Below are 23,772 nucleotides of genomic sequence, written 5' to 3' on the forward strand. Positions count from 1 at the left end.
AGTTTAACTTGCTGTCTAGCTCAAATTAAACCCATAACTTTTAGCAAGGACAGGAACACAGACATTTAAAGTCTAAATTTCAGGAACAAAACCCTGAACATGAATAATATTCAGACCGGCTATAGCAGTTTTACTTTCTATCAGTCATCTGTGCTTTAATGAGACACTCGAGTTCGCACATGGCTAGAGCTGGGCGAAATTATTATATATGTATATATATACTGTATATACACATCTCTCTCTGCATACATATATATGTATACAGTAATTCCTCGCGATAACGCGGTTCACCTTCGGTGTTTCACTGATTTTCTTTAGTGCAGTTTTTAAAAGCTTTTTTTTAAACAGTGAATTGTGTTCTGCATCCTGATTGGCTAAGGGACTGACCAACGTGAACAGTCTCCGCACCTCGTCTCTTTACAGCTTACCAAATTTACCTTTGCAAATTTTTGGTCTTTGGTTGTGTCAGTGGCGGATGCTGGTCTGTCAAGGAGAGGAAGCTCAATTTTGGCCTACATCATAAAATGTGACCATCTATTTATATGTGAATTCTACTCTCCGTTCCTTTTTTTAAAAAATGAGAAGGTTGCCTTCATCATAAGATCGGTGATTGGCTCATTTTGCTGTCAATCAAAAAGAGATGCAGCCTCAGACAGATCATCCAATCATCATGTAGAAAGCTGAATTTCCGGGCCAGCCTATAAACGCCCACTGTCCATAGACTCCCAGAGACGCTGAGCGCCCAATGGGCGGGACAAAACCAGCAATTATCCAACGACTCGTCTCGTTTCAATGCATTGGGACAACCTACACTGAACTCTCTTGACGCCCAGCGTCCGCACGGTCGACACTCAGCGTCCACACAGTTTAAAGCACAGTGAAGCTGCGGAAATGAATGAGAAGAGAGTCGCGTCGTAACCAGTAATAAGAAGCTGATTCGGAACAAAAGTTGAGCGTGTTGTAGCGCATATTTAGTCAATGACATGTCCACACAATTGTACAAACACACATATAATTTGATCACTTACTTTTTGATATTTTAGGGGAAGCTGAGCTTCCCTTGTATTCTTAGAGCAATTGCCTCTGCATTGTATACATAGTTCAGTATTGTATCATAACTGTAAAAAATAAAGCTGACTATCAAGTATAAAGTACAACTTTATTGTCAAATGTGCTGTTTGTAAACATACAGCACATTTGAAATTTCTTGCCTCTCACATTTTTTTTGCTTTTTAAAAAATAAATCCTACTTCACGGATTTCACTTGTCACGGGTTCTTTTTGGAACGTAACCCCCGCGATAAATGAGGGATTACTGTATTGCAGAGATTGACAATTCAATCCCATTTTATCATGACTTTTTCGAATATCGTGTTATCGTCATTTGCAATCTGCGGCAAACTGCATGTAATCAATCCATCGACTCAGCCTGATTTGATGAGCAAAAGCTTTCGTTTATCAATCTATCAGGTGGCAGACTGAAAAAACAACAAAGGGAAGTGAATCACAATACATCGTCACGATACGTACATCACAAACCTACGCTGCAAAATTAAATCTAAGAGTCAATGAAAATTAAAAAGGTGAGTGGATGAAAATTAATACTACTGTGTTGGCAAAGAATAAAGTTACAACAAAAACCCATAATTAATACCTGTAACTTTTGACCAAAAAAAATGCCCTCAATGCAGACTGGGACGCCTCGAAATTATACAAGCAGTTTTATTTTGAGGCTCATCAAAACACAAAAAATAATTTGGCTATGCGGCGAAACAGCAGGCCAGGTGAAAGGAGATTTTCCAGTTTTCTTTATTTCCAGGAGTAACAGTTGACCAGTTTTGAGCAGACCACATGCAGCACTGCTCTCCAAGTTGTCCGCCGCGCAGTGACTTCCTCATTCCTCTTTTAAAGGGAGTTCACTTGAGCTTCGGGCCAATCAGGTCCAAGCAACAATTGGCCATTCCCAGGTGGTTGCAATTACCTCTCCTGATATAATTAGCGTTCTACAAAGTGCATTAAGTATCACACAATAACAGTTTTGGATGGAGAGAAATGTGCACCTTTCTTCCATCCAAAATCCACCAAAAAACAGAATTTTTAATCTATGTCTTTTGTCATCAAGATATCCTTTATTTGTCCCACACTGGGGAAATCATGACAAATTACTATTATTATTATTATAAATTTAAAACAGTTTTCAGATAATTGAACAGCGGAAACGTCCGAAAAAGCTTCTATGGGCTGCTTATGTCATCTGTAGCCAGGTAGTTGGCAAATTGAGGTGAAACGCCGCCACAGCTAGCGATAGCAAGTTCAGCAGCTTTCGGGTGGCTTGTGCTGCCTGCGAAACACGATGCAGTTTCCCTCGTCATGCGATAATCTCCGCCTCCATGGCAGCGAATAACTACACTACTTAGAAGAACCCTTATCATCACAAAGGTATTACGAGGAGTAATTAACAGAGAAAGACGGAGAAGCCATGCTAATTGCTAAGCTAACTTAATATCAATATGAAAGACCAAAAGTAAAGTGCTTGGTTGACTGAGTACACTTCACAGTAGACTCGCTGGAACCGTGTCAAAGCAGAGCGTATCCAACTTTGATCAGCAGTGTCTGGAAAGAAAATTACAAAATAATGATAAACACACTGCAAAACAGGAAATGTTACGGCGTCCCGTAAGTCAACCTGGAGGAGTGGAGTCGAAGATTGAATGTATGTAACAATGAGGATAAGCAATTCATAAAATGCATGCATTTAGTAGACGGAACACTATAATACAGATGTGATTTGTTTTCACAACACAGTACTGATGTCATGTCCCGTATTTGGCAGCAGGTGGCAGGCGTTCATTTCTGCTGTCTGCACACCTGCTGCCTATTTGTCTGTGATTACACCTGCTATATCTAGGCGTTTCGGCTGTCGACTCCTTGCCGGAGTATTCCATTCCGTGCCACTGCTGTTGCCCATGTATTTTTGAAAGCGCTACTCTTGCACTATTGCTGATCGTTACATTCTTCGACGTCTCCTTGTTAATATTATAGTATTTGCTTAATCACCTCCCTTGCCGTTTTTGTAAGCGCTTTTCGTTGTCTCGTTATATCATTTCCTGGTTTTCGTTTTTAACCAGTAGTGATGGGTCCATGAGGCCTCATGAGGCGTGTCGACACGATGACAAACTGTGTTGATACTGTGCTGATACTGTGTCGCTGACCACTGCCACCTGCTGGACCTTCAAAATCCCTGCAGCCAACCCACTTGACAGACTGAACAGACTGATTTGATGATGAAGTGTGCACTACCTCACTCTACCCACAATAGCTACAAGCGCCATTGTTTATGTTGTTGTTTATGCTGTTTATATTGTCTATACTGTTCAGATTACATGCCTTTTTTATACAGTGTAGCTGCTATCCTTTCTTAGCTGTGTGTGTTTAATGCACAGCATGTTTGCATGCATATATGCATTGAGGATTGAGAGGAAGAAATTTCATCTATGCTGCATGTCATACATAAAGCATATTTGACAATAAAGATGACATTGACCCTTGACAATATCATTCACATCCATGCATTCATATTGTATCATTCAATGTGTTTCAATAATGTGAAAATCATGTGAATGAGGATGCTTGTGGGCTTTGTCTTCACAAATTTTGATTTAGAAAAATAAGATGCTCCAGTGTTTTAAATTTCAGTCTGTTGCGTTTAATGCATGCTATTTCCCCTGTTGTGGAGAACACACACACACAATGGAATAAGACATGTCAAAAATCCGAGAGGCACTTGGTGAGACAAGGAGATTTTAATAAATACCTTATTCTCCAAAAGGAGATCAAAATGGCTCTACACGGCGGACAATTTGTATTTGTCCGGAAGCTGCTCCATAATATGCACGTACTGTACAACGTCACTCGAGTATTAAGCTTTGAACTACGACAACAGCTAAGCTAGCCTAGCCGATGTAATGATGGTCAGCAGGCAAGGTTTACGTTTTATGTGACTTTTAATAACAACGTGGCAGAGTCATCAAACATGCAGTGTGCTCACTCGCAGTCACTTTCTGGAACTCCCCCTCATAGGCGGGACCTCTCAATCAACTGAAGTATGACATACAGTATAAACATTCATAAAGCACTTCTCATATAATAATAGCCTATTACTGTATATGACAGCCGACATGACGCTCGAAGTCAGACGGACACATTTTTTCTGATAATCAGTGTGTTTTCCGTATTGCCCAAACATATATTTTTATTCGAGCGAGGGTGAGGTCTGGCTTGTTTCGGCAGTCGGCATCGTGTCGCCAGACGCACTTCCTTAGATAAACTGTGCGGGCTTTTGCTGCGTCAACGCCCCCTGCACTGAGTCAACGCCCCCTGGACTAAGTGGCGCAGCCTGGACTGTGCCAAGCAGCCTGGACTGTGTCGACGCAGCCGATGCAGTCTCAACTGCGCCGGTGCAGTTCACGTGTCAATTAGCAGCCTGGACTGTGTCGACGCAGCCGATGCAGTCAAAATTGCGCCGGTGCAGTTTCACGTGTCAATCACGTGACGTAATGAAGCAGCACATGCACCGACACGTGGTTTGCTCTGTGAGCCCGGCGCATGCGTCAACGCATCGGTGGTGCTGGACCCATCACTATTAACCAGCGTTTTCTGTTTTCAATTAGACAGAGTTTTTGTTTATAATAAATATTATTTTGTGACAAAGTCCTTTTCAGTGTCTGCTATTTCGGGGATCCACTTATTCTCGTTTTTTCAGTTGCGTACGAAGCGGTTCCTTTCCCATTTCGTGCGCAACGTGAAAACTGAGTTTTGATTTTGACTTTCAAATTCTGCAAAATGAATGTTTTAAAAATTACATTACAGAAAAGAGCATCTTTTCATTTTTTTAAAATCTATTTCTGTTGACATTTTTTATACCCCTTATTTAGATTGATAACTACATTTGTGCGAAAAAATGTAGGCTACTTTGCTTCTGTTTACATTTGATAACTTTATATCGCAGAACAACTGGATGCATTAATCATTTGATACAGATCTGTTTGTGTCATGTTCCCAGAACGCTCCAGACAGAATTGGTCTCCAGAAAAATGACCTTGGAAAGAATTGACAAAAAAAGTTTATCAACAAAAATAGGTCACAGGACCGAAATAGTTCAACACAGAACGCTGGTACAACACCAGGAAAACGAGGCAACCAGAAACGCTTGCAAAAAAGGCAAGGACAAAAACATAAACAAAAATTGCTTGTCAATATATAGACAAGAAAAAACCCAAAAGTGTGTAATACAAAAAACATGACTCTAACTACAATTGAAAAAGTACTTACAAAGATAAGTGCAAAAAACCTGGCAGAAGTAAAAACAAAGACAAAAACATGGAACATCTAGACAAATTCAACACTCAGTGACAGTCGTGAGCAAGGCGAATTATCCGACACAGACATGACAACATGGGAGTCTTGAAATAGTCGGCTGATTACTTGGGTGACGGGTGTGCAAGCTGAAGGGACGGCCCTCCTCTGCCACCTGCTGGAGAAACACAATAACAGGATCGTGACCGTTTGTCACTTTAACACTCATAGTGTGTTAATTTTTCATAGAATAACTGAAAATATATTGGGATATGGCGGTCTGGCGGCCTACTGGTAGGTGCATCAGCCTCACGTTGCAGGGTTCGATTCCGGCTCCGGCCTTCCTGTGTGGAGTTTACATATTCCCCCTCCCCGTGTGTGTGTGTGTGTGTGTGTGCGTGTGTGTGTGTGTGTGTGTGTGTGTGTGTGTGTGTGTGTGTGTGTTTTTCTGGCACTCCGGTTTCCTTCTACTTTCCTAAAAATGCATGGCAGGTTCATGGAACACTCTAAATTGTCCCCAGATGTGAGTGCGAGCCCGAATGGTTGTTCGTCTATGTGTGCCCTGTGATTGGCTGGCAACCGGTTCAGGGTGTACCCCGCCTTCTGCATGAAGAGAGCTGGGATAGGCTCCAGCATGCCCGTGACCCTTGTGAGGATAAAGCGGATGAGAAAATGCATGGATGAGCATATTTTTTTTATGGTGTATGAAATGGATTTTATCAGGGGTGCCCAGTGCTCAGGGCTACTTTTCAAGTAGCCAACCTCCGGATATCGACGAGTCCAATGTCAACATCACAACACACCCCTTGGGGGATGTTGTTTTTTTTCTTTTCTTTTGTAATTTTTATTTTTTGTTGTTTGTTTTTTTTTCGTTTATTTTAGACAAAGAAAAGCTTATATTTACATCCAGCCATGACGGTAAACCTAGCGGGATCAGCCAGCAGCGGCTTCATCTGGGGGAGGGGCCACAGCAGCACCAGGCGCTGCTAATTGGGAACAGCCTTAAAAACGTGCTTTCATGGCACAGACTCCAAAAGTCTCCAATAATGCCAGAAAAAGTCGCTAGATTGTCACTAGTCACTTTTTTGAAAAAAAGAGTCGCTCGAGAGGGTCTGAATACTCACTAATTTTTTGTCAATTACATCGTCAATGTCGCTAAATTGGCAACACTGACTTCCTGACATGTCATAATTTTTTTTTTTCCTCCACACTTGGCGGTCACCTTGGGATAAGTCCGCGGTCCACTGGTCGACCATGGTCGACTGGTTGGGCACCCCTGTTCTACATAATGCAGGTTGAGTGTCACTGTATTTTTTTACACATCAAAATAGTGGATGGAGCGCAAGGAGGTAAGATTTCTTGTCCCTTTACTAATATGTTACATGTGGCAACTTGGTATGTCTCTGCAATGCCCTTTAACAACAACATGTAATTTTTTCTCGCTTTCTGCAATCCACTTCTCTCTCCTGACACATTGGTTGAGAATAGCAAGTGCATTACAGGGCACTTATTGACAAATAACCATTGAGACTGGGGGGTGAATGATTAGTTGCATTTGCAATTGCAGTAGAACCTCAGGTCATGAATGACCCAGTTTATGAACAATTTGCGTTCCACCCAAAATTTTCGTCGAAAAATGACCTATATTTACAGAATACATCAATATGCGAACAGTCTTGGCGGGCGAGTGGATGGATCCATTTTGTGCCTCTTGTGCAGGTGTGCTCAGTTACAAGCGTGAGTGTAATAGAAAACTGTTTGCTGCTGAAATGGGATGAAATCAAGTCCCCAGTTGAATAGGCAAGCAATACGACATCACTTGCATGTGCCCGTGTTTTACCGCTGTGGTTGAAGTCACTGACCGAGAAGTGCATTACAAATATGGTTTGGGGCTGAGGACAGTGACGACACGCGTAAACGGTAACAATGTGCAATGCTATATATTTCAGTATCTAATATGAACCCTTTCAGGGACAGCAGTTACTACAGTGGACAGCGTATCATGTTATCAGGTTACAGGGTGAGTGAAAGGGGTAAAAGTACCAGTTGGAGATCTTAAAGCTCCGACGAACACAGACCCCCCCCCCCCCCCCCCCCACACACACACACACAAAAAGCTGTATGAGGTGAGAGTTTATCTGCAGTGTTGACTGAGTTCCTCAGCTGGGGCAGCTGTGCATGAGAGGAAGAGCTGGTACGGGACACCGGTACATTGTACTAAGTGTTGCCACGTTTTCTGTTCATTGTCATCACAAAAGCCCCCACCAAAATTAAGAATGCATGTTCTGTATTGATAGCACACATTTTGGCATTGACAAAAAAGTCAGCCTCATGAAAATCGTTTGAGAATTGAGCAAGCTCTGGCTTCTTTCAATACAAATGCATTGGCTTTGCCTTCTATGGGAAGGTCGCCATCGGCAAAGGACTAGCATTGGCATAAGCTTTTTTTGCGCTCCGCTCAGCGCAGTTTGGAAATCTTTGATCACCACAAATAGTTTCAAAATGGCTTGGGGGGCAGTCACTGTTTGGACTTGCACAAGACATTCAAATTTAGTGTGCTGTAGTATTCTCAATAATCAGTCTTGTATTTCTTTATTGATTTATGTATTTACAGTGTACCAAAGCACTCTGTCACGTCAGATTTCTTCCTCTTGTTCAAGTCATGTACGACTTTATGTGGGTGTCACTCAGTGTTCAGATCGCAAAGCCACAGTTGAAAACTTTTTTAATGGTAACTATTCCGTAATGTCACTTGAAGCGTTTTCTTAATACAACTTTTTATTGTACTTATACTGAATGAAATACATATGCATACAACTGACTCAGAAGAGGAAGTAGAGGATGTATCAGAAGAAGATGGGGAGGAATATAACCCAGAGTATGATGAATCTTCTTCAGAACAAGAAGAAATCCCTGAAGCTGAAAGAGAGACTTTCCTTTCAAAAAATGGCAAAATAACATGGTCCTCAGCAGCATACAACCAACAAGGCAGGCATGCAGAACAAAATGTACAGGAGCTCCTGAGAAACCTGATGATCCACCTTCCACAGCCACTTCCCCAGCGAGGGCAAGTAGAAAGGAAGAAATGCCAGTTCTGCCCTCAAAAGAAGGCCTGTAAAACACATACTGTGTGCTATAGGTGAAAGAAATATATCTGTAAAGGCTGTGCAGTTGCACACTGCGCTACATGTGCTAATTAGTTGAATGGGTTATCTTATTTTTCATATTTTTGTCTTGTATTGTATTGTCCTAAATAGTTCACTGGAGGAAAAACAAAAAAGAAACTTTAGTCATTGGAATGAATACAAATGCATCCATAACTCATTTTCGCACATTTTTTCCCCTTTTCTTAAGCTATAGAAATCCAAGTGAAGAGGGAGAACTATATCACACATAATGTGGTGAAGGACAAGTTGTTTCTTCAAGTAATATGAAATATTGGTGTCTAAAATTCAATTTAGCTGCTTATTTGGGGGGTTTAGTGAAGATGGGTCATTTTGACCCGGAGGACACAGGGTGTGTACAGGAAATGAGGACAACAGGAGGGTTAAGAAAAGGGCGGCCCGGTGGTCCAGTGGTTTGCGCGTCGACCTCACAGTGCAGAGGTACCGGGTTCAATTCCAGCTGTGGCCTTCCTGTGTGGAGTTTGCATGTTCTCCCCGGGCCTGCGTGGGTTTTCTCCGGGTACTCCGGTTTCCTCCCGCATTCCAAAAACATGCATGTCAGGCTGATTGAACACTCAAAATTGTCCCTAGGTGTGAGTGTGGGCGTGGATGGTTGTTCGTCTCTGTGTGCCCTGCGATTGGCTGGCAACTGATTCAGGGTGTCCCCCGCCTACTGCCCGGAGACGGCTGGGATAGGCTCCAGCACCCCCCGCGACCCTAGTGAGGATCAAGCGGTTCGGAAAATGGATGGATGGATGGATGGTTGTTTGTCTTTGCCAGTGTTTTTCGAGCCAAGGCACAATTCTTTCATTGAAAAAAATCCCGCGGCCCACCACTAGCTGAAAATGTGAAAAAAGCTTCTTTTAACAATTAAGTGTCATTTTAAGCTGGGTTTTTTTTTACATTGAAAAATAATGCTATAACACCTTGAATAGGAATCAAATCAACATCAATCCAATGTTGTATAATGTTTCATATTTATTCTCACTCAGTGTGATAAATGGTTTGGATGACTTGGATGACTTGGGCCCCCTGTCTCCTTATCTTAAGTCAACAGTCTCAAACTTGGGCCTTAAACTGGACAGTGATTTCAAACTCGATCGGCAAATTGGTGCCGTTGTTAAATCCAGCTTCTTTCACCTTAGACAGCTGGCCAAAATAAAACCTCTCCTCTCTCATGAACACTTTGAGACAGTAATTCATGCCTTTGTCACATCCCGGCTCGATTACTGCAATGCCCTTTACTTTGGAGTCAGCCAGTCCTCCATTAAGCGCCTTCAGCTGGTCCAGAATGCCGCTGCTCGCCTCTTGACTGGTACTCGTAAGAGGGAGCACATAACTCCTACTCTGGCATCCCTTCACTGGCTCCCCATTCATTTTAGAGTTATTTTCAAGATCCTCTTATTTGTTTTCAAATCTCTGAATAATCTCGCGCCACCTTACCTCTCTGAGCTCATCCGCCCCTACACACCTGCCCGGCGCCTCAGGTCTGTGGACCAAACCTTATTAGAAGTACCAAGAACTAAACTGAGGCTCAGAGGGGATCGAGCCTTTTCTGTTGCTGGTCCCTCTCTCTGGAATGACCTCCCACTGAACATTCGGCAAGCCTCCTCGCTGCCCATCTTCAAAACCCTCCTCAAAACTCACTTGTATTCTTTGGCATTCGACTCAGCATGACTTAGATTTGTTCTTGGTTTTACTGTTTGGTGCTTTCTACCGCCTTTATTACCGATTTGTCTTACTGTTTATTGTGCATGTTAAATTGCTCCATGTACAGCACTTTGTATGCAGCGATGGCTGTTTGAAAGTGCTCTATAAATACTGTTGACTTGACTTGACTTGATGAACACAGATCTGGTATCCTGGCAGCAATTGATAAAAGACAGAAGTAACTCTCATTCTTTCTATGTTTTTCGTTTTTACAGCAGTCAGGCTATTTCTTCAGCACCTCATTTACAATGGTTTTGCAGGCGGGAAGTATTAATTGCTCTGCTACTTTTTTGATTTAGCCACAAGTTCAGTGACATGGTAACTGTCTCGTTTACCTTTATGGTTTTTCTCAGGCACGTTGATTGTTTCTCCGTGTATTCACGCAGGCGGACAAAATACTCCACATTGTTGTTTCGAAGTGAAGGGTGTTTTGTTTGGCGATGGAGTTTAAGCTTACTTGGGACAATAGCATCTCTGGTAAAAGTAAATCTAAATGAAAGATACCTTTCATTGTATTGCCTCGCGCCGGAAACTTCGCTTGTCTCGAAGCATAAGGCAATTAGCTAGCTGCTGCTGCTACCTACCGATATGGAAGAGTACTCCACGATTACTCTGCCAGTTGATCGACCGCACAGGCATACATATTGGATAATTTCCCACGGCACACCTGACAATATCTCACAGGGTTTGCAAAACACTGGTCTATTGTGCCCTGCGAGTGGCTGGCAACCAGTTCAGGGTCCCCCCCGCCTACTGCCCGAAGTCAGCTGGGATAAGCTTCAGCACGCCCCGCGACCCTTGTGAGGAAAAAGCGGATCAGAAAATGGATGGATGGATAGAAATCAGTATTTGTAACTCAATAATTCAAAATTTTACAGCAAATCCATGTGATCAGTATCGGCCGATCACACTCATGGATGATTGGCATTGGTCGCTTAAAACCACGATCAGCACACCCCTAGTTAAAAAAAAAAAGATTTGTAGAAGAGGAAAATATTTTGTGTTTATTTTAAGTGCTGCATTTAGTAGTCATAAATTTGTTCCCTGTAGTTAAATTCCTGCCCGCAGAGGCAAACACTTAAAATTATGGAACGAGTCATAAAATGATAAAGGTTAATGGATTTGTAATTTATTTCCCTCAATTAAAATTATCCGCTATAAGAAGTATGTTCATGCTGTAACTGAATGATATTTTTTTTGTCCGTCTTCCGTAGGTGTCCACAGAGGGAAATTGTCACGCACACAGCATGGCTAAATCGGTCAAGTATACTTTACGCCGGAGATGAAAAATGGTCCGTGGATCCAAGGGTGAGTCTGGTGACACTTAATCAAGACGAGTTTACCATCAAGATTGAAAACGTGGACATGACAGATGAGGGGCAGTATGTCTGTGCTGTCCAGACCAGCAGGCGACCTACAACAAATGTGGTGTACGTCCTCATTCAAGGTAACAAAAGATCCCAAGACACCAAAAGAAATTGTGTCATTAACAATTAATCAATTTCGCAGAACACCCCTGATTCACACCGTTCACGATATTGCTCTGTCCAAAAACATCTTAATTTTGTTCACATGACCGTGGATTGACGAGGTTATGAATCTTTTTCTCTCTCTCTCTATCTCTCTCTCTCACACACACACAACTGCTCACTGTATAATATTGCATCTGTATTATTATTGAAAACAGCAGCTGTCCATCTTATTTCAATAAAGTAGTATCTGCTCACAGACGTACAGACACAGGCACAGAGACACAGCAGGCATGTCTGACTTCATGAAATAATTTACCGTATTTTCCGCACGATAAGGCACACCTAAAAGCATTCAAATTTTCACAAAAGCTGACAGCGCGCCTTATAATCCAATGCACCTTATATATGCATCAATCTTCTGATTTCTTGGACATAGTATTTTAAATGCTCTGGAAAGTTGCAGCGGTTGTGAAAGCTCAATATCAGGGGTGGCCAACCCGCGGCTCGCGAGCCGCATGCGGCTCTTTGGCTGGTTCAGTGCGGCTCCCGGGCTTTCTCATGACAAGCGTCGAAAATGCCATTCAAACAACGGCAATAAATACACAGAACTAACTACGTCAGCCTATCATCAAGCCTGTTACTTGATTGACATACAGGACAACCAATCAGATGATAACTGAATCACCGCTCATGCGCAAACAACGGAGCTTTGCGCTTATGATTGACAAACAGGGCAACCAATCAGATGACAACTGAATCACCGCTCGTGCGCAAACAACGGTGCTCAGTGCTAAGCGCTAAGCTAGTCAGGTTTAAAGGTAGGGGTGACCAACACGTCAATCGCGATCGACTTGGAGCCAGTGGACTGGTCCCAAGTCGAGCGATGTGGCTCTTTGCATTAACACAGTAAAAAAAATTGGCTCTTACTCTCTGACTGGTTGGCCACCCCTGCTCTATATCAATAAAACTGTATTGTATTCCCTTTAGCCTAGCTCCATCTAAGAGCCATCTTGTTACCTCTGCGTCCTGCGTCCTAAACGCGTAATTTTCCCATGGGACGCACAGTTCCAAATAATGTGCGTTTTTGGGACGCAAGGAAATTTCTCAGTCAAAACAAAAAAAGAAACTACGGCAGGCCTGAGGATTTCACGGTAACGATCGTTACCGGTAGCGTGTCATTTCCGTGACGTCATTTTGACGGTACCGAAAAATCGTTTCCCATAAAAGTCACCGCACACGAGTTGACTGTACGCGATCGAATCTCACCTGTGTGATCAACGCGATTTCACTGTGCCTGTATGTGTGTTTGTGGTGTGGTGTGTGAGTGTGTTTCTTCTAATTTACTTTCGTTTTGTTTTGTTTTCAGTGCTGGGTGGGCGGAACAGATAACGTTATGTGCGCATGCGTGTTGCTATTTTAGTCCGCAAACTGAGAAATCGCGCAGATGACAGTTTGAGATAGCGGCGAAAAAACACACAAAGGTCTACTAATTGCAACATTTAAGAAATGGCAATGCCAGTCTGATTTTTCGTATGAATCATCCGAAGGGCATATCACTAAACTCACCTGTGACGTATGGACAGAACACGAGAGCGAGATACAACGGGAGGCACGATTCCGAGGCAAGTTGGTCATTAGATCTATAGGTTAATCACTATGAAAAATATTATGAAACAGTCTTGATTATTCTATAATTTACTGGTTGTAGCATGGTAACTTTATGAATAAAACATTCGTCACAAGGTAACGCGAATGTTAACTGTCGGTAGAACTAATGATGACGTGTGGTAGATTCTTTCGTCAAATTGATAGTAGATTACACATGCATCGTCTTGGGAAGAGGATGTCAAGCCACATCAATACTTATCCGTATTAATGATTACCAGTAAATCAATCGTTGCAGTGTGAGACTGGAAAAAATACTCAGATTTTGTGGTATGCTGTAGTCATGATGCCACATGAGAACACCAGTTTTTGATCCATTTAATTTTTTGGAATAAACCTGGAGTACACAGCTGCTGATGTAATGTTCATATTTAATGCATAGTTTTCAAACATTTACCCTTGAAACATTATACTTTTGAGTATCAGAATTCTTGATTATGAATATCAATAGAAAAACGGGTTCCCATGATGAACGTTTACGGAACCAAAAATTAGTTACTGTGGTTTCCCATAAGTAATCCGACGGAATTGAAAAACGGTTACCATGAATTTCCGAAATCCTCAGGCCTGCTACGGTACATCTTTTTTTCCCACAACGATCACAGTTTGACAAACGCTGCCATTGTTGTTTCGATCTCGCGTTAAGTAATCTCACTTAACGAGATTTCCATTCTCGCGAGACGAGATTAGCGAGATCGGCCTTCACCTCGCGGAAAGCAAACGATTGCCAACTTGTGTAACGTTAAAACAAGTGTTGCGAACAAGTGTCGCGAAAGTTTATTACGGAGATATCACAGAGGAAGCAGCTTAAGTTGTATATTTTTTTGCGATAATAAATTGACTTTGAGAAAGCCTTGTATCATTGGAAGCAGAGTAAAGAGAGGAGAATTTATGAACTCAAAGACTGAACCATGGGATGAAAGAAGAACCTATTTCTCAGCAAATCTTGTATGCCTGAATTATTTAAAATTTTGCAGCATTTGTTTCGAAGAAATAAACCTATTATCAATGTATATTGTTGTTGTTTGTGTTGTTATCATATGCAATTGAATTAGTAGACCAATTCAGAATTCGAAATTTGGGACTGTCTAAATCAGGGGTGCCCAAACTTTTTGGACCGAAGATCTACTTTTCGATCAACTAACCTCACGGGATCTACCCTTACCGGCGCGCGCACACACACACATACACACATGCACGCACGCACGCACGCCATGATGAGAAACAGCCTGAAACTGAGGCATGCGATGCACTTTTGCAGCCTGTTAACTATCGTAGCTCACACGTACCGTTTTAAAGTGCTTCCCTGGGCCCTCCTAGGTTCCTATTCTTTGCCCGTGCCCTCGGTGAATTGTACACGAAGCAAACTCTGAATGAGAATAATGTCGATAAAAGATAGAGCGCAACAGCTCTGATCACAAGCTGCAATTGCAGACTGCTGAGCGCAAACAACTTCCGGTGACGTCATCACGCGCCACCATAAATTCAAGATTTACCTGCTTTATTTTATTTTTTAAATATTTATTTTGTGAAAAGGAGACTGATAGGATGATTATGGTGCAGCGTACATTAACACAAAAAATATATATTACGAACATGTACAAAGACACACAAATGGTTGTTTTTTTTTTTCTCCTCGACACTCTTTGGATCTAATTGGGACCTGTTTTAGATCTACCAGTAGATCAGGATCGACGTAATGGGCACCCCTGCTCTAAATGCATAATGGGACTCATACTTTTCTGATCAGCAAGTCCCTGGGACTCGCTGGGGTTAAACTGTAAAATTATCACTGATCTAGTGGATGCATAACGCAACTGCAGCCACTACTGTAGCTTCTATTCTATGCTCCTTGTAATGCGGTGCGTCCTATATACTGTATGAAAACAGTTTTAAAAGAGGCCATTCTTTGAAGGTGCGCCTTGTACTCTGAAGTGCCTTTAGTGCAGAAATACGGTAATATCAATTTAAGACATTTAAGGTGTCACAGTGGTTGACTGGTTCACACATCCACCTCACAGTGCAGATGTGCACATGTGTTGTCTTGTATTATTTTGTCATTTTTTGTTAACTTTTCTTTTGATGGTGGCGCGGACACACGCAGCGGCTCCTCTTGTTTCTTGTTTTATGTTGAGAGGGAAGAAATTTCATCTGTATGTTACACATACAGCACATTTGACAATAAAGTTGTATCCAATCCAATCCAATCCAATCCAAAAGAGGTGCAGGGTTTAATTTCAGGCTCCGGCTTTACTGTGTGGAGTTTGCGTGATCTCTCTGTGCCTGCGTGGGTTTTTTTCCGGGTATGCACTGTTAGATCAACTGAAGAGTCTAAATTGTCCCTCGGTGTGAGCGTGAATTGTAGTTTGTATATGTGTGCCTTGTGATTGGTTGGCAAACAGTTCAGGGTGTACCCTGCCTTCTGCCCAAAGATGGCTGGGATAGGCTCCAGCACACCTGTGACCCCCGAAAGGATAAGTGGATTAGAAAATGGATGGATGGATGGAAAATCATTTAATTTTGGCATCCTATCTTATGAAGACTAGTCTCCAGTGAAGTGAGTCGCTCTTGTTTGCCTCATAGATCCTTGTTGGTAAGTATCCTTGTTATTTTAGTATGGTTTTTTTTTTTTTTTTTGGTGTTATTTGATTTTTTGATATTTTGTTTGAGTATTCTCAGCGTCCTTTTGAACCCTGCCTTTGCAAGCACTTTTGGTTTCATGCATTGTTTTTCCTGGCATCTTGTGACCAGCGACGTCAGCTCATCCTTCGGTGCGATGCTTTTCAAAAAATACTCTTGTCATAGCACTTTGTCTGAGCCTGCATCTTTGGAATCCCGAAACATTATTCAGTTCGGTCAGAAGTTGAACCCAACAACACCCACCTCCCCCTTCTTCCGCTTCCCTTTCACACCAGAGCACCCCCTCTGCATTGCCTCTGTGTGGGTACACCTTGCGCTGATCGTTAATCGTTGTGAACGTTGCATTAAGGGCTGCGAACATGGGGGATGGAAAATATGTGAGTTAAATCTCAATATTGTCAAGATTGTTCATCTTGTCAGTGAAATCCAACAGGGAGTCGTTTATAGGCAATGGCCTTTGGGAGTGATTTGGAGAGCTTTATGGTGATGTTGATGATTCCATCTTTGTGGTCAAAATCTGACATAAAGCCAGGCTTTTGGGTGAAGCATGAGGATCACTTTGTGGTTTCTTTTTCATTTGGACTGATAACAGAGTGACGTTTTATCCGGTCTTGTGGATATACTTATCTGTTGTTTTGCAAGAGGGGCACCAAGAGAAATTTCCAAATTTCCACAGAGTCAGAGAAGAATTTTTCCATCCACCCATCCATCCATTTTCTGATCCGCTTCACCCTCACAAGGGTCGCGGGGGGTGCTGGAGCCTATCCCAGCCATCTTCGGGCAGTAGGCGGTCACCCTGAACCGGTTGCCAGCCAATCACAGGGCACACAGAGAAGAACACCCAGCCACACTCACACCGACACCTAGGGACAATTTAGACTATTCAATCAGCCTGCCATGCGTGTTTTTGGAATCTGGGAGGAAACCGGAGTACCTGGAGAAAACCCACTCAGGCACGGGGAGAATATGCAAACTCCACACAGGAAGGCCGGAGCTGGAATTGAACCTCTGCACTGTGAGGTCGACGCGCAAACCACTGGTCCACCGGGCCGCCCGAGAACAATTTTTGTAGTTGAAAACCCCCCACTACAGTGCACAGTTTAAATCTTATATTTGCTAGGTTAAACATTTCAACCCATAAAATGCTTCATTAAACTTAAGTATTTTTTTTTCTCACAGTACCACCAAAAATCATCAATCTCGAGAGAGATATTGTGGTTAATGAAGGTTCCAACGTCTCGGTGCTGTGCCAAGCCCAGGGTAAACCAGAGCCTTCTATTAGCTGGAAACTCATCACATCTTCAGGTAAATGGCACAGATTTGATGGTTCAATGCTGTCCCCATGTCCCCCCCCCCCCCCCCCCCTGCCGCTTCCCCACCTCTGATGTGCATTTCCGTCACCTTCCTTTTGAGCAACTGCTTTCCCACTTGCCCTTCTGCTGATAACTCCGTTTTTGACCTTCTTTGGTATGAGCAGTTCATTGGTATCCATTAACTTCTTCCGGATTATTATTACAACATAATTGTGTGTCAGAAAATTACGCAGTCCTATCCTAATTGGCCTAATTATATTTGCATAATTGGGTGGAAGTAAATAGCTAGAATGCAGAGAGTGCTACATTTTATGGCGCACAATCTGTTCGGAGGAAGGAGTACGAACCAAAATAATTTTTATTAAACTTTGTCAATGCCATTTATTCTGTTTTTTAGCGAGAAAAAGAGAAGAAAGGCACAGTAAAAACATTGTAAAATTAATTCAGAGATTTTTTTTAAAAACATGGAAAATAAAACTGCAGTACCAAATTGTGGAGATTTGGCATTAAACTGTGTTTTCTTATTTAAATTTTCAGTATTTGTTTTTGTTTTTTGGAATGGATAAAATGATGCACATGGACGTCTCACATGAGGTGCCAAAATGAACTCCGTCCCCTTATTATACCATTAACCCAATCAATGTCAGGTTTGTGCTTCTCAAGCTAAGTGTAACCCAAAATAAAAGGCTGCTGGGGAGACCGGACAACTAATCTGAATAAGTTCCTGGTGATTTCCTAAAGTTAACCTTTGAACAGATTTGTTTTTTAATGCGATAAAGCAAATGGTTGAGTACTCCTACCGTTTCTATGTGTTCTGAAGGTTCTAATGGAATGAACATTTGATGAGCAAGTCCATCATCAAATCGTTGCGCAATTGCACCTGAGTCAGGAAGTCCGGCCACAGTGTGCGGTTGCTATTTTTCAAAAATAGTTGTACCTGAAATGGAGATCTGGACGTTTAAGGTTCCAATTGGAAATGGCTCTGCAGCACCCTCGTACTCTGTCTCTATAAAGTACATTTTCTGACCACATGCCCACATGTCACATTGCAAACAGAGATTATCTTGAAAATGTCACTGCCGATCTTCTGTAGAGAGGCCTATGCTGGTTCTTGAGATGGAGAAGCATTTTCAATGCATGTGATGAGCATGCATTGAAAATTCATTGGTCAATGCATGTGATGAGCACGATCAGGTCTTCCAAACCTATTGGAATGTCTTAAGAAGCCAACTCATCTTGAAAGCTGTTGGTTGAGCCACTGTAAAACATTAACTTCAGGATCATTCAGCTCAAGCACTGGCAGACGCAAGTGTGCGGAAGTCAATGGTATGAATACCAACAGATCTGTTACCTTGGTTAATTGTGTTTAAACCATGAGATGCTTCTGAGTCAAAGGAGAGGGGATCAGAAAAGGACCGGAAGGATTTAGAAGTCCGCTCCCACTCCACAGTTCACAAAGAGGACCTATGCCAGAAGACAATGAAATGACAAAAGGCCACACGAGCGCTATGCTGCAAAAAATTAGGGCTGTAGTTCCAAATAGAAAGCATTGCATCAGAAACGCCTGACATTGACCTAGCTCCCCTGAATAACGTTCAAGCGAAGCAATGCGAGCCTCGATCTGAGAATTTCGTGCAACAGGCAGCTCATTTGGTGGGGAATAAGACCAAACAGATGGCCGTTGCATCAGTTGATTTATTTGATGAGACATCTCACGCATGCCAATAGCCAGCTCCTTGTAATCGGATTTATGCTGGGTGACTGAGCCAACGATTGATCCCAGCCAAGAAACACCGGCCAGCTTGTTTTGTCTGAAACTATTATGAACTCAAATGCACAACAAAGGTCGCACCAGAGAAGTTCAAACAACTTTTATTGGACACAAATTGAAGAGAGGAATCCCTGATAGACAGTGGATTCCATACCCCATGCTCCCGAAGACAGATACAATTTCCAACTTCAACAATGAGGCAAGAAGGACTTAACAGGCAGAGGCGGGAGCTGTAGAGTACTGCAAAATGCAAGTGACAATCTGGCACTGCAGAGAACTTTCTGGTAGAGCTGGTTATATAGAGCACGAAACAGGTGAGATCAATGGAGCTACCGAGGTATAGTCAACCTGTGTTACAACAAATCGGTCACAGGAACTAGCTCTTCAAAATAAAGGTGTGGGAGTTTTTTATTTTGAAAAACTAGGTCCATGAGGCCTCATGAGGCGTGTCGACACACTGACACACTGTGTTGATGATGTGCTGATACTGTGTCGCTGACCACTGCCACCTGTTGGACCTTCAGAATCCCTGCAGCCAACCCACTTGACAGACTGAACTGACTGATTTGATGATGAAGTGTATTCAATGCACTACCTCACTTTACCCACAAGTGCCATTGTTTATGTTGTTTATGCGGTTTATATCTTTTTATATCGTCTATACTGTTTTATACTGTTCAGATTACATATTATGCCCTTTTATGCAGTGTAGCTGCTATCCTTTCTTAGCTGTGTGTGTTTAATGCACAGCATGTTTGCATGCATATTTGCACTGAGGATTGAGAAGAAGAAATTTCATCTATGCTGCATGTCATACATAAAGCATATTTGACAATAAAGATGACCTTGACCCTTGACAATATCATTCACATCCATGCATTCATTTTGTATCATTCAATATGTTTCAATAATGTGAAAATCATGTGAATGAGGATGCCTGTGGGCTTTGTCTTCACAAATTCTTATTTAGAAAAATAAGATGCTCCAGTGTTTTAAATTTCAGTCTGTTGTGTTTCTTGCATGCTATTTCCCCCGCTGTGGAGAACACACACACAATGGAATAAGACATGTCAAAAATTCGAGAGGCACTTGGTGAGACAAGGAGATTTTAATAAGTACCTTATTCTCCAAAAGGAGATCAAAATGGCTCTTCTACACGGCGGACAATTTGCGTTTGTCCGGAAGCTGCTCCATAATATGCACGTACTGTAGCAACGTCACTCGAGTGAAGCGCGTCTCAGCAGTCGATAGTCCGCTGCTCTCTGCTGTTAGCGCGTGAGCACGAGCATGTACTCACGGCGCCGACGCAACCCACGCCACATATTAAAGAAGTTTTGAACTACGACAACAACTAAGCTAGCCTAGCCGATTTCATAACAACGTGGCAGAGTCAGCAAACATGCGGTGTGCTCACTCGCAGTCACTTCCTGGAACTCCCCCTTATAGGCGGGACCTCTCAATCAGCTGAAGTATGACGTACAGTATAAACATTCATATGACAGCCGACACGACGCTCGAAGTCAGACGGACACGTTTTTCTGATAGTCTGTGTGTTTTCCGTTTTGCCCAAATATATATTTTTATTCGAGCGAGGGTGAGGTCTGGCTTGTTTCGGCAGGCGGCATCGTGTCGCCAGACGCACTTCCTTATAAACACTGTGTGGCGGGCTTTTGCTGCGTCGACGCCCCCTGGACTGAGTCGACTCCGCCTGGACTGTGTCAACGCAGTGCAGGCTGCGCCGACGCAGTTCACGTGTTGATCATGTGATCTCATGAAGCAGCACATGCACCGACACGTGGATTGCTCTGTGAGCCCGACACATGCGTCAACGCATCGGTGTCGCTGGACCCATCACCAATAAAAACACTCTTATGGCGAGACATTGGGGTCTCTTCCATTGATCATAAATTAAAAAAAAAAAAAAGATCGATGGAAGAGGGAAGAAATTTCATCTGTGTTGTATGTTTCACATACAGTACATTTTACAATAAAATTTATCCAATCCAAAAAAAAAAAAAGAGACAAATATATCTGTGATTTTACCACTGCCTTCAGTTTGCGCAGACTGGACGCTTAAGAGTCCCAATACTGTACCGCATGTGCCAGAGCAGCGAACACAAACAACATACACCTGCTTCGAAAAGCACTTAAATGGATTTGTTTTGGAGAGAACCTTTTTTTAATGCTGGGACAAGAGACACAAATGAGGATTCAGTTAAAGGCAAGATGATTTTCATGTTCTTATTTTAACGACCTGATAGAAATGTTCTTTTTAGTGAACGTGATATGACTAAAAGATTACCTAATTGCTTTTGGCAAGGTGTCGTCCAAAGCTTTTATTGCAGCTGTTACTTCCCCAGAGGATATGAAAGGGCACAGACCCTAAAATTGATAACTGGAGCAATAGCTGTTTTCTTGTCACATTAATGAACAATTGTCCCTTCTCTCACACTTCTGGTGCGTAGGGGACCTGGCAACAGATGATGAGTACCTGGAAATTCCATCTATCACCAGAAACAGAGCAGGAACCTACGAATGCACAGCTGTCAACAACATCGACGCAGATACCCAAACTATCGACATCACCGTCAACTGTGAGTCCTCTGTTCAATTCAGTCAAATGCTGATTCATATCTCTGAAATACGGGGTTTTGCTGCCATTTGTTAAATGTTATTGCCATTTGCTGTTTGATTTAGGATCACACTTAACTGTTTTAAACATAACATTTTAGCAGAGGTGATAGTACCGGTACCGGTCCGAGGGTCATTTGGTACCGGGCTGCACAGAAAGAATGCATAACGTCGACACTAAGTCACTCTTGACGCAGATGAAGGAGCGCTTCTCAGTCACGTGATAGGTTACCACTATAATATAACCCAGTAGCTAGCAAAATGAGTGAAAAACAAACGTCTTTGGAAAGTTTCTTTGAGAAGGGGACAGAAGAGGAGCCTACGACTTTCAAGAAAAAGAAGGCTCCATTTAATAGACAGTGTCAGGAGTCCGACTTAAAATACGGATTGATCACAACGGGAGATTCCCACGCACCAAGCCCAGTCTGCATAATATGCGGCGATGGTGAGTCGCATTTTTCATGCACTTTGTATTTGCGGTGTATCTTACTTTGAAGGCACGTGTAAACATTACCATAGCGACCAGAGAGTGTTGCGGCCAGATAGGACGTTCCTCGTGTCATGATTCGTGTTTATTATTATGTTTCGAAAATACCACAGTTTTCATGCCGGTCATATCATATTATTTTGTTTTATTTATCTGGCCTTTAAAGGCCGGTCCCTGAAAACATTGTCTGACATTAAACTGGTCCGTAAGGCAAAAAAGGTTGGGGACCCCTGGTCTAACCCTTCCACTTTCCAGTCGACTTTTACTGTGGAAAAATAAAATCAAGTAAGTCGCCACGAAATTCCAATCAATTTGAGTGACATAATCACTTCAATGAAGCAAGTCACAAGTCAATTAATTCAACATTTCTCAGTCTCACCTTTTTTTCCCACTGATCATAATGATAAAAAGACAATTTATACTTAATAAAACTAAATTAACTGAGAATTGGAAATGAAATACTTTAATTCTGTCTACTGTATATACAGAGAAACGGAGAGGCGGGGGGAGGGAGAATCTCAAGTTATGAATGCTCCTTTTTACATACAATTTGACTTACACACGGAATTTTTATTAAAGTAAACTATTTCCGTACTAATTTCAATATACGAACGGTCGTGGCATGGATGAGTGGATGGATTTATGAACCAAACACACGCTTTGCAACATTTTCATTCAAAAAAAGTAGAAAACAGAACAATTGCATGTTGAGTTGTCCGTTTTTTTAAATTTCTCCCGTGCATTATTTTGTTTTCAACTTCTGTGTTTATTGGATCGTATTTTGAAAGTAACGATGGTCGAAGGGTCTTGCATTGTGACGTTTTTGTTACCAAAAGGCGCAAGGTCACCAAAGGTATTGTTGCATAAAACACCGTCAATTAATGGCTTAATGCTGCTGAATGGCCTTCTCCATTTCCTTGACCTCTAACTCCACGTGAAGGATTTTCATCTTGAGCTCATGTTCTTTTGAATATTGTAGTTTAAGCTCGCTCTTGTCGCGCCATCTGAAATGGAGTTGCTGGCTGCTGCTAGCACAGATGCAGAGTGCTGATTTTCTTTACTTTGTCTGGATTCTTTAGACACCTGATGCAAACTTAGATAATATTTTTCCAGAAAATATTCTCTTATAAAACTGAAGATTTGAATAGCAGAGGCTATGTCAGTATTTTTTTAAATCAGCGCAATTAAGATTACATGCTCAGGAAAATTATACACTATCTCAAATGGGAATATGTTCCCCACCTGAACTTCACAGATTATCATCATCTGGGGAAAACCTGCCAAGGACTGGTGGCTTTCAATTATTCCTGTCAACAAGTTTCTCAGATCATTGATATCTCGTCTAACTGGGAGTCCCGCACCTGTCTTGAAGCATTTCTTCTCTGAGCAGTTGCGCACGCACACGCACACACACACTTAAGGACAATTTAGAGTTTTCTATTAACCTCCCATGCATGTTTTTAGAATGTGGGTGGAAACTGGATTACCCAGAGAAAACCCATGCAGGCACAGGGAGAACATACAAAATCCACACCGGAAGACTGTACCTCGAATCAAACCTTGCA

At 42.2% G+C, this 23,772-nt stretch overlaps 1 protein-coding gene across 3 annotated transcripts in view; it reads left to right on the forward strand.

Annotated features, from left to right (window-relative positions):
• ntm (neurotrimin) overlaps window positions 1–23,772 on the forward strand; it is a 114,536-nt gene that overhangs the window by 66,374 nt on the left and 24,390 nt on the right. For all 3 annotated transcript variants that reach the window (XM_086130968.1, XM_086130966.1, XM_086130967.1), the window contains 3 exons: window positions 11,443–11,675; window positions 17,185–17,310; window positions 21,555–21,683. In XM_086130968.1, coding sequence (XP_085987094.1) covers window positions 11,443–11,675; window positions 17,185–17,310; window positions 21,555–21,683 — 488 coding nt within the window. The remainder of the gene's footprint in view (window positions 1–11,442; window positions 11,676–17,184; window positions 17,311–21,554; window positions 21,684–23,772) is intronic.

The sequence above is a fragment of the Hippocampus guttulatus genome, chromosome 15 (assembly GCF_054856545.1).
Source record: "Hippocampus guttulatus isolate MCC_2025c chromosome 15, RoL_Hgut_1.0, whole genome shotgun sequence".
Lineage (NCBI taxonomy): Eukaryota > Metazoa > Chordata > Actinopteri > Syngnathiformes > Syngnathidae > Hippocampus > Hippocampus guttulatus.